At 45.1% G+C, this 11,973-nt stretch overlaps 2 protein-coding genes across 2 annotated transcripts; both read right to left on the minus strand.

Moving 5' to 3' along the window:
* Window positions 1-623: 623 nt before the first annotated feature.
* LOC118426048 (retinoschisin-like) lies at window positions 624-2,936 on the minus strand. The gene is made up of 3 exons (XM_035835292.1): window positions 2,804-2,936; window positions 2,325-2,548; window positions 624-858 (listed from the first exon to the last, which is right to left on the minus strand). The coding sequence occupies exons 1-3, from the start codon at window positions 2,823-2,825 to the stop codon at window positions 691-693; spliced, it is 414 nt and encodes a 137-aa protein (XP_035691185.1). The 5' UTR covers window positions 2,826-2,936; the 3' UTR covers window positions 624-690.
* A 431-nt stretch (window positions 2,937-3,367) lies between these two features.
* Window positions 3,368-10,654, minus strand: LOC118425339 (low-density lipoprotein receptor-related protein 2-like). Its single transcript, XM_035834148.1, has 10 exons — window positions 9,664-10,654; window positions 8,972-9,082; window positions 8,161-8,274; window positions 7,629-7,748; window positions 6,836-7,270; window positions 5,574-5,684; window positions 5,094-5,210; window positions 4,709-4,819; window positions 4,146-4,321; window positions 3,368-3,559 (listed from the first exon to the last, which is right to left on the minus strand). Exons 1-10 carry the CDS (start codon window positions 10,652-10,654, stop codon window positions 3,368-3,370), a joined length of 2,478 nt encoding a protein of 825 aa, XP_035690041.1.
* Between the last annotated feature and the right edge of the window lie 1,319 nt (window positions 10,655-11,973).

The following is an 11,973-nucleotide window of genomic DNA, read 5'->3' on the forward strand; positions in this document are numbered from 1 at the left end:
GGGGGGGCCAAATCGCTAAAGGGGGGCAAGGTAGGGGGCGAGATCAGTAGCCGGGGAGGGCGAGATCGCTAGTGATTTCGCCCCGGGGGGAGGGGGGCGAGATCGCTGTCACACCGGTACAACCGCCCCCTTTGGCGTAACACACCAGCTTCACAGGCGCGCGGCGCGGCAGCAGCTGGTTATATTACACTGAACGACCCGTAAATGCCATGTATGAGTCTTTTAAAAACTAATAAACGTATTCAAGTTTTTCAAAGACTAAACGTATATGTCTAGCTTCAGTAACTTTGCTGGCGTTGACCACCAGTTGGTTTTCTTGATAACAGACACATTGTGTCATATCTCCGTGCATTTTAAAGGCGTTATAGCAGGCCGAAGAGAAAAAAACAACATGCCTTGTACATATTCGTTGGCATAAACTATAATTCTTCGTTTCAAAAACAGCCCGGTCGGGCCCCGGATAGGGAATGCTATGTAGGCCTAACCGAGCAAGCACGGAAATACTACTCTCCAAGCAGAGGTTGAATCGCGCATATCTATCTATCTATATACATATTAATGTTCGCGGTTTTCGCGGTGGCCACTTCGCCGTGAACTTAAAACAACCGCGAACAATCTCTATGGCAGAGACTACAGGACATGGTGCTACCGCGAAATTAAAACCACCGCAAAAGTACTTATACACATTGATTAACTTGATTTAACCTTTTCTTCCCCCTCGCTGTTTGTGTAGATATTCCAGGTCGGGACATCCTGGCGGAACCGGAAGGCCAGCTTGTATGACGTCACCCAGCGGTCCAGGTTGTAAGCTCCCTGGGTGATGACACCGGCAACTATGTACGACCTGTCATGCTGAATCTGGTAAGGAAATAAGAAAACACATTATCATTAAATATTAGATAAAGCTAAATACGAAATCTCATATCTTACACTTCATTTACAATTTTTGGCTCACTTCCTTGTATGATGAGGATACCATACACTATACCATATATGATGAAGAACTGCCCAAGGCTATGGAGGATAGGGAAGGATGGAGGAAGAGAGCCATGTCCATCGTGCACCCAGCACGCCCGGATGATGATGATGATAATATACGGGTTGCACGTATATAATGCTATATATGTGGGTCCAAATATCTTTATGGGTTTGGGCATTTTCGCACCAGATTGTAAGCCCCCTGGGTGATGAAACCGGCTACTATGTACAACCCATTAAAATTTTGGGAATCCTTGTCAAATGGACGCACACTATACCATTAGGCTCTCCCCTGAGGCGTCGCCAAAAATCATTTGCATTGTACCTGATGCAATCATCGTGCAATAAACTTGACTTGACTTGGTAGTGTTAAGGTGCGCTCTCACTGCACTTGCGTCACGATTGCGTCAATCCGGGGTTCCAAAGATACACAATGAATTTCAGAGATAAAGAACGAATTTTCTTACTTTTTGTGTATTTTCTCGTCTTCTACGTCATACTTTTAAGCATTGCGCAATTTCTAAATCATGAAAAAATCGCAGAAAATAACAAAACAGTGACGCAGTGAACGAACCCGCAGTGACGCAAGCTTGACGCAAGTGCGGTGAGAGTGCACGTTTACCTGCAGCCATGATCTGATAACTAGGGGGCACGTTTACCTGCAGCCATGATCTGATTAACTAGGGGGGTTAAATTTGCACCCAAAAAAATCCCATACACTGTACTTGATGCAATCATTGTGCAATAAAGTTGAGTTGACTTGGTGCCAAGCACCTTTGACTCTTTTTTATTTTATTTATCTTTTTATTAATTTCAAACAAAGACAAACAAAGAATACATACAAAGGAAATACCAAAGCACCTTTGACTCTTTGCTGACTTAGGTTTTGGGTCATTACAACTTGAAAAGGATCAGAGGACTGATCGAAAGCTTGTTGGTGAGCGCTTTATTTTGTGTACGGATATAAAGTGTTAAGATTGTAACATAAAATTGACTTGGTAGTGTTACCTAGTGCTACCAACAAAGTAGTACAAGCCATAGGGCCACATGACAACCTCTTGACAACAGTGAAAAAGCGCAAATTAAGATGGTTTGGTCATGCGGCAAGGTCGTCAGGGTTAACAAAAACAATACTACAAGGGACAGTCTCAGGAAGCCGAAAGAGAGGAAGACAGAAGAAACGATGGGAGGACAACATAAAAGAATGGACCGGGTTGAACTTAGCGGAAGCCATAAGAGCGGCGGAGGATAGAGACAGGTGGAGAAGAATAGTGGACGAAAGTCACGGTGCCCCAACGACCCACACAGAGGTCAAGGGATAGGTGGTGAGGTGAGGTGAGCGTTACCTGCAGCCACTGGTCCGTGTGCAGGTCTTCAGCAGGAGACCAGCAGGCCCCCAGCTGCTGGCCCTGCCCGTGGTTCAGTCGGGCGTGGCGCGGGAGGGAGTCGTCAGCGCGCGAGGAGGCGTGCAGAGCGTAGTCTGAGATCTTCGGAACCAGACCAGGATCGTTGGGATCAAGTCCCACGCCTAAAGGGACGTACCCTCCTTGATTCAGCCAAGCGTTTTCATCTGAAATAGGAGTGTGACTGTTGCTACCAACCAACCAACCAACCAACCAATCAACCAACCAACCAACCAACCAACCAACCAACCAACCAACCAACCAACCAACCAACCAACCAACCAACCAAACAAACAAACAAACAAACAAACAAACAAACAAACAAACAAACAAACAACCATTCAACCAACCAACCAACCAACCAACCAACCAACGAATTAACCAACGAATTAACCAAACAACCAACCAACAAACAAACAAACCATTTGTGACGTACACCTCCATCGCCACGGCGACCCATCCTTCATATGCTTTTGGGTACAGACGGATGTAGCGAGACGTAACCGGATGCGAAAGTGGGCGGCTCACTTTGTTGTGACGGTCCCTGTTTCCTTGGAAAACCTAGACAAAATAGTACAAGACGTCAGATCCAGACACGAATATAAACACATCATGAACTCGCGCCACTGGTAGAGCGTTCGGCTCAGAATACTTAGTATATAGGTCATGAGTTCGATCCCCGCCGTGCCCTCGACGTTGTGCCCTTGGGAAAGGCATTGTACAAGAGCTTCCTCACTTTACCCAGGTGTATAAATGGGTACCAGGTGTATAAATCGGTCCCTCTGTCATGTAAGTGGCACTGTTAATGTAAGTTAAAACAACTTCAGTGCAGTGCCACATTGTTCTTATCTGTCTAAAAGCAAAATAAAAAATCGCCCTTGTTTTGTCGTAGGGGATGTGTCACGGTTTGAAACTTCACTTTACATGTGTGTGCTTTTATAGTCACATGTCATGATATGCTGCAATCATTATTGTCCAAAGTGCTCCTAACATTCTTGTTCAATAAGGGGAAGTAGTTTTACCTGTACGCTGCCGCTGATTCCTTCATACGGCGTCCAGGAAGCGCCGTCCATACTGAAGGCCAGGGTAAATGACGTCACCCAGCTGCCCAGGTCCCAGTTCGAACCACCTCCACTGATGACCACGCCGGTGACGTCAGTCGTCTTGCCAAAGTAAACCTGAAGTCAAGTAAAGTTAAGTCATATCAAAGTCTTTAATTACTTCCGATGCATATGGTTAATCTTTTTCGCTGGTATACATTATATAGGCTATAGGCTCTTGTACAACATCTCCAGCTATATGATATCAGGGGATGACTGGGACCTGAGAGTTTGTGGTCATTTACCTCTAAGCAAGGCAGCCTCCTGGTGTTGTCACTATTAGGTTTTTCTTTCTTCATTTACACATAACAATAACAAGGAAAATGTGGCGTTGCAGTTGCAGACAAGTATTCTAACAGTGCCTTATAACAAAATACAATTGATTATTAAGTTAAACATAACACTGCGCCAAAGTCCCACCACCTCGAGACATGGATTTCCGGCGCCTATAAGTGCCCAATTCTCCCTTGGTCTCTGGTTTAATTGCGAATTGAAAGACATCGAGGGACCCGGCTATTCCCCAAATTTTGTGCCACAGAACTCGAGCTACGTATGGGTCACGCCAAAATGTGCCCCCCAAAAGGCCCATAAAATGCCCAGAGGAGTCCTTTTGTCAAATTGTGACCATATTATTAATCAAGGACTCCCTCCCATACTGACGTACCTGAAGCCATTGGTCCTCTGCAGGACTCGGTACCCAGCAATATCCTGTTGTAGACGGCGGGGAGTGGCGAGCCTGGAATGGTGCAAAGTCCGACTTGTACTCGGAACTGGCAGTGATGAAGGCGTCAGGGATGTACCGACTCGCCAGACCAAGGCGGTAGCCTGGAGGTGGGACATCTGTGGAGAAAATGTCGACAGTAAGGTATTACGTTGTTACATCGTTGTATTTGTTATCAAAAATTATCCCCACGTATGCGAGGGAAACAGGTGTGACACCTTCGCTACTTCCACCCCGGCATGAAAGACAATGATAAAATCTACATAATGCAATTTTCGACATCAAGAATTATGTGCAGAAAAAACATTCATCATAAAAAAAACATAACATGTGATTCAAAGTTTCAAACAGAAAAAGGAGCATGTATAAGCATACTGTTGGCTGACTAACGAACCCTTAACTCATGACAATAGACACATTTTCATGCATGTAGTATTGCAATGAGATTGATGGAAAGATGTACTAGTATTCCATGGATTCATGTTTAAGAAAGATGATCTTATTACCCCCACAGTCATCTTCGTCCTCCCCTTCACTGCAATCCGTCTGCCTGTCACACAACTGAGACTCCATCAGGCAGGTGCCGTCCGAGCACAGGAACTGCTTACTGGCGCACCCTGTGGAGTCATCATTTCAAGAAAACAAGTTGTGATTTACATAATTATGATTAACTGCATACGTCCTTACGAGTTAGAAAATCTGACAGTTTCATCATGAGATTCCAGTCAGATGGACCAGGAATTACAGGTCAACTTTGATTTAAGATTTGATTTAATTCTTCCACAGCAGATGAACTTGTAAGTTACTCGCTAGGATATGGTTTTGCAGTGACTGTACCATTATCAATTTCATAAATCATGAATTGTGAATAAAATGCTATCTGACCCTCACCACTAGTTACGCAATTTTCCTCGTCCCTTCCGTCCGAACAGTCCTGAAACCCATCACAGGCGCGGTATTTTGGCAGGCATCTGCTGTCACACTCCAACTGCAAACTATTGCAGATGCCTAGAAGTCGAGAAAGGTAGACGTACCATTAGTGCTAATAGCAACAACGACAACAGCAACAGCATCACACAAAAAAAACTAACAAGAAACTCTTCAGTCTCTAGTACTTGCAATATGATGCTAGTCAGCAACCAAATATGATGCTAGTCAGCAACCAAATATGATGCTAGTCAGCAACCAAATATGATGCTAGCGCCATACATGCATTTAAAGAAGAAACAAAGGGTGTGTCCGGAAATTACATAGTATGTTTACAAACTTAAGGGTACAGAACTGTTACACCATGTGGCAACTATCAGCACTATATGATGGTTCATTGCATTCCTAGAGGATATCAGCCGCAGAGTGTCCAAAAAAGTCTACCTGCACATCTTTCTTCGTCCTCGCCACCACTGCAGTCAGTTTTGCTGTCACAATGTAAGGCCAGCGACAAGCAGGTCCCATCTAAGCAGTAGAACTGGTCTTCATCGCACACTAGTATGGGCACAAATTCAGCAATATTTTATTAGCGTCACATATAATCACATAATCTTTGTTGTTTTTCCTCCCTTGCTACTGTAACGGCTGTTGAGACTTGTTTGTTTCACACACCACGCACACACGCGCACATCCTGGAGGTGCGCGTGTGCGTTCGTGTGTGCATGTGTGTGGTGTGTGTGTGTGTGTGTTTGTGTGTGTGTGTGGGGGTGTATATGTGTGTGTGTGTGTGCGGGGGAGGGTGGTTGTGTGTGTGGGGGGGTGTATGTGTGTGTGTGTCTGTTTGAGTATGTATGTGTGTGTGTGTGTGTGTCTGTCTGTGTATGTGTGTGTGTGTGCGTGCGTGTTTATGTGTGTGTGTGTGTATGCGTGTGTGTGTGGGGGTGTATTTGTGTGTGTGTGTGTGTGTTCGGGGGAGGGTGGTTGTGTGTGTGTGAGGGGGTATGTGTGTGTGTGTGTGTCAGAGTATGTATGTATCTGTGAGCGTGTGTGTGTGTGTGTGTGGGGGGGTGTATATGTGTGTGTGTGTGTGCGGGGGAGGGTGGTTGTTTGTGGGGGGGGGGTGTATGTGTGTGTGTGTCTGTTTGAGTATGTATGTGTGTGCGTGTGTGTGTGTGTGTGTCTGTCTGTGTATGTGTGTGTGTGTGCGTGCGTGTTTATGTGTGTGTGTGTGTATGCGTGTGTGTGTGTGGGGGGTGTATTTGTGTGTGTGTGTGTGTTCGGGGGAGGGTGGTTGTGTGTGTGTGAGGGGGTATGTGTGTGTGTGTGTGTCAGAGTATGTATGTATGTGTGTGCGTGTGTGTGTGTGTGTGTGTGTGTATCTGTGTGTATGTATGTGTATTTGTGTGTGTGTATTTATGTGTGTTTGTGTGTATGTGTGTGTGTGCGTGTTTGTGTGTGTGCGTGTATGTATGTGAGTTTGTGTGTGTTTGTGCGTGTTTGTGTGTGTGTATGTGTGTGTGTGTGTGTGTGTGTGTGGTGTATGTATGTGAGTTCGTGTGTGTGTGTTTTGTGTTTATGTATGTGTGTGTGTGTGTGTGTGTGTGTGTGTGTGTGTGCGCGCGCGTGTGTGTGTGTGTCTGCCTGATCTTTATATTTCGGACCATATCTGTTAGCAGCGACACAATATCAAGGAGTTATAGACCTACCTATCCGTTGTCCGAAAAATCCCACTTCTCTTAACCAGGGTTGCCAATCGTTACTGTCACCGTTGCCAGTTTCAGTGACGAGCAATTTCCAGAATCGACTGGTGACGGAGAACCCCCCGAACTCCTGCGGTGTGTCGGTTGTCTCCACATCTGTCACAACCGCCACATCCTCCCAGGCGAAAGGGTTGGAGCTGGCCGACATTTGGAAATTGAATGCTGTAACGTCATGGGTATCGAAATCCCCTCCGTCGTTGGTGATGCTGATTTTGGAAAGCGTGTAGGGCACGACAAGATCGAATATGATGTACCATGGGCCTGGAAAAACCGGGTACCAAGAGGTGTAGTGTTCACCATCCAGAACATTATAGACACCGACTTCAGGCCGCACCGAACCTGTTGCATCAATGGCCCATTCAGTGGATCTTTCGAGCCAACCTTTGCAAAACAGTACAAAATACAGCTGTTAATAGTTTTATCATGTTGGTACGTATGAAACTGAATGACAAGATTCTTTGTGCAAAAGTGGTTTATCCAACCGACGTATCGGTGAATTTCTGTCGGCTCATTGACATCAGAACACGAACAGTTGAAGGTAGAATACACAAAGTGAGGTGGGGTGGGGTCTCGGGCGGTGTTACTTGCGATTTCGTCTCTCAGGGAAAGGGGGGGGGGTCGATCACTAGGGGCGCCGATATTGCTGCGACACCGCTCACAAAAGTGTAAGGAGAAACCGATTACAATGTGTGTATAATTTACTTCCCCCGCTCCAACCCCCACCCACACATACACACACCTCTAGTTCGGCAGTTCATCTCGTCCTGCCCGTTACGGCAGTCCGACCGGCCGTCGCAGAAGCGGCTGTAGGGCACGCTCCTCCCGCCACACTCAAATGGCTGGAATGCGGTCGTTGCATCTGACGGAGAATGGCAGACATAGGAATTTATGGATGAACTAGAAAGGTAACAAATACATGCAGCATTGTCCACTATCACATGGTCTAGGCTAACAGACATGTTCCGTCTATTCATACTCAAACTGACAAACACATTTATGTATATGGTGCATCTGTAATATAGACTAACAACTCTCCTTTACTTCGATCTTGTTATTTTCTTGAACCGGTAAGCCCCAATAACACGTGAACACCTGTGGTATAATCTGTTCATTATCTAATCGGTCCATCATCCGCTCCACTGATTTTTTTTCAGTTCTTTAAAAATCGGTTTCAGTGTACATGTGCACCATGTCGGTACCTACCCCTAGAACATGACATTCTATACTTAAGCTGCTGAAGGTTTATTACTGCCAAACATGTTGAGACCTACTGTAACAGTTGTCTTCATCCGCCCCGGAGGAGCAATCCTTGTCTCCGTCGCACACCGCACTTGGGTCAATGCACTCCCCACTGCCACACTCCCAACCCTTATATGCACAGGACTCTGTAACATATAGAAGTTAACTTTTCACGGTAACTTTGACTTTAATTAGCATTCAATTACTTTGAGTTTAATTACCATGTCATATGACATCAAAATTGTACTGCAATATTATCACACGAGAAAAATTACATCAATTCTAAGTGATCTATACTTATATCAATGCAGCATAAGTTATCCGGGCGTTCATGTACTTTTAAATGGTATTAAGGTGTACAAGATAATATTGGGGAGGCTTCGATAGCAATGGGTCTTTTAATGTCTTATGGCACCAGTGGAATTATGAGAGTTAATATTATGTATTCGTGATACATGTATGTTTTAGCAACATTGAAAAGCAGTGCTGTTGCACTGAAATGGGCCACCATGGCTATGTTAAACAGAAATGAAACATAACTTGAAAGTTAATCTGTGTTGGTAGAAGTCATTACTGATCAAATAAGTCATCTATATCAGAGATTTGCAACCATCCTTGAACAGAGACGGTGGGCGCCATAGACTTCCTGCAACCTATGATCCACTACTTACTGAGTCACGTGTTCTATCTGCATAACGTGACGTCACAACAGCAGTGGATTGTTCATTCCTTGACAAAGACTGGTGCTGTTCAGTCGAAAATTTGGGTGAGTCCAATTTTTGTATTGGATATCACTGTTAAACTAGTTCAATAAGAAATGAAACATGTAAACACAAAACGTACTGCACAGTAGCTCGTCTGCTGCGTCGTCACAGTGGGCGAGCCCATCGCACACTTGGGGTGGTTTTACACACAGAAGGCTGCTAGTACATTGGAACTCGGCACTGGTACACTCTGTAGAGTGGTATAAACTGGTTATAATATATATCAGTGCAATATAAAAGGTACTAGCAAATGTCCCTTTTCCCTCTTATCACATGTTGTTTTAAAGTAATACAAAATCCAGAAGGGGTGTAATTCTCCGACAAATTGTGTGCAATGAATTAATAATCAGTCGGCGATTTTCCATACGCTTGATTTGAAATATAAAATGAGGCAATGGTAAATGTTGGCCCATAGCCTTTTAAAATGTATAGGGGCCATGGGTTGTTATCCACTGTGTCTGTGTCTAGGGAACGATATTTGAAGCCATTACCCTCCTTACATGGCATTATAGCTACCGGCCAATTGAGGAATGTTCCAAGGCTGACATTGCATAAGAGTCATCACAGCTTGTCTGTGTTCTGGGCCAAAGGCTCTAACCGGTACCGTGACGCTAGAACTGAGACTAGGTCATTACCCTGACGATGATGTACTGGTAGACATCGAAAATTTAGGAGGTATGTACTGTACCTTTACAAAAATAGTCATTGATTGATGAAAATTGTTGTCACCAAAACAAAACAAAACAAAACAAAACAAAACAGAGAGCTCACCGCATCCACTCTCGTCCGTCGCGTCATCACAGTCCTCCACACCGTCGCAGCGCCTGTCTGTCGGGACGCACATGCCACTGTGGCACACGAACCCTCCGAAAACGCACTCCAGCATGTTGTAATGTTTGCGACCACCGCAGCCCTCGTCCGAGTTGTCACCACAGTCATTGATGCTATCGCATACCCGAGACAAAGGAACGCAGATGGATGATGCTTCGCATTCGAACTCTTGGGGGAGACATTCCCTGAAGTCCCAGCCTCTTACATGGCTGTGCGCTGAGATGCAGTTCATAGCAGTCTCGTCAGATGCTTCGTGGCAGTCAGTTATGCCACATGTTGACATGAGGGCGTCATGTATGCAGGGGAAAGGTAAACCGTCCTCACATTCGATCATGCCAAGCGGACATGTTGGGAATGTGCAATCTTGCTCTTCCGAACCGTCGGGGCAGTCAACAAACCCGTCACATTGCAGCCTAGAGTCGATACAGTCACCGGTTCCACACTCAAAATTGGTTCCACACCCCGGATCCTGACAATCTACTTCATCCGAACCATCGGGGCAATCAATATAATTATCACAACCATACGAGGTGCGGATACAAACACTCGTAGTCCCGCACTTGATGTCGTCGGGAAAAGGGCAAACCGAGCAATCGTTTTCATCGGTGCCGTCCGAGCAATGAGAGAAGCCATCACACTGGTATCCGGGAGGGATACAAGAGTCGACGTCGTGGCTTACGCACTTTATAAAACCGGGCAAGGGACACGCCGTGCAGTTTTCATCCGAGCCGTCGGGACAGTCCCGTAAGCCATCACAAGTGTATGCCGAGGGGACGCAGGTGTCGGTCGTAGTACATTTGAAAGTAGAAGACGAACACTCTACCTCCGAGTCAGGGAGAATCAAGCTGGCGTCGGCAATGGGCAGCAGACACACAAGGAGGACCAAGCAGGCCAACATGACGGACTGTGGAGGAGCGAATGCAGATGTCATCCTGTGTGCTGAGCGTACCCAGGCACAATGATGCGTGGTGCAAAAGTTATTACTTAGGTACTGTGCTATAGTATTACAAGCAGAGAACAGGCCTTGACATGCCTTAATTTACGATCGGGGCGGAGTTACCTGCAGGGCTACCTACAAACAAACTGGCTACAGCGACGCGGTGAATGCGTGACAAAGTGACACATGGAATGTTTAATAATCTTCCTCGCATGCCGTCGACCCAAGAAAAAATTGTGGTTGAGCAATTTGCAACAAATTGCAACAGATTGTGTTGTGTCAAGGACTTTTAAGACTGGCCGAACACTTATTAGTACCTTTATACACCCCTTATATGAAAAATATTGTAGGCGCGAACCCACTTGATAAGGTTTTACTATGGTATCGTCTTACCATAAGAACCTATCTAAACACGAGTGACATTTGCATACAATCGTTACATCTTCAACCAGTTTTTCTAGTTAGATGTAGTTGTATTGAATTGTTTCTGCCAGTCTCCCATTTATTGACAATGCAGAAGAGTAATCGATTTCACTCAAAACGTCTAGAAGAAAATCTCCGTTTTTATCAAGTCGTAGACATTGAATTGTATGTGAACATTGTTTACCTGGATGTCTAACCTTATTAAACGTAACATCTCACAGCTTATTTGGAACTTCATCACACCTGAAAACAAGCCAGTAGGTCCCAACTTATCCCATGTTTGTAAAACTCGTTCACGCTAAAGAGTATTGAAGGCCCCTGCCAACATTAACATAACATACTGTTATGCAAATGAAGACGATGCTTGAGACAAGAACTGTTTGAGGTCGCAGAACACAATATTTACGTCGCATTTCTTGAGAAGACATAAGATTTTTTCTGTGCACGTCTGCGAGTCGAAAACTGTGGTGAATAGTAGAGGAATACGTAAGTTTTGAGACTGTGTGACTTGGGTTACGATGTTTGTTTGGGTGGGTAGAATTTCGCGCACGAACCCGGTTCTAGCCTCCATAGCAGGCTCTCTATAGCCTTTTTTGGCACTTTTGCTGGCCATTTCATTTTGTACTGGGTCGCTGATTGCTGGCCTCTCTCATAGCTGGCCATTTTCATAGAGAGCCTGCTATGGAGGCTACCCGGTTCCCGCTATTTCCGTGTGTCGGCTGCAGTATGGTGACCTCCGCTGGGGGTCAAATCAAAGTGTTTTTGTTGGAAAACGAGCAGACAAACGTAAGCTCATTTTCACATATTTTGTAGATTCTGACCTGAACTCCAACATATTTAATTCTTGTTGATTACTTTTGCACCCTGCTTTAAAGATCTTTAAATTTTTG

The sequence above is a fragment of the Branchiostoma floridae genome, chromosome 11 (assembly GCF_000003815.2).
Source record: "Branchiostoma floridae strain S238N-H82 chromosome 11, Bfl_VNyyK, whole genome shotgun sequence".
Lineage (NCBI taxonomy): Eukaryota > Metazoa > Chordata > Leptocardii > Amphioxiformes > Branchiostomatidae > Branchiostoma > Branchiostoma floridae.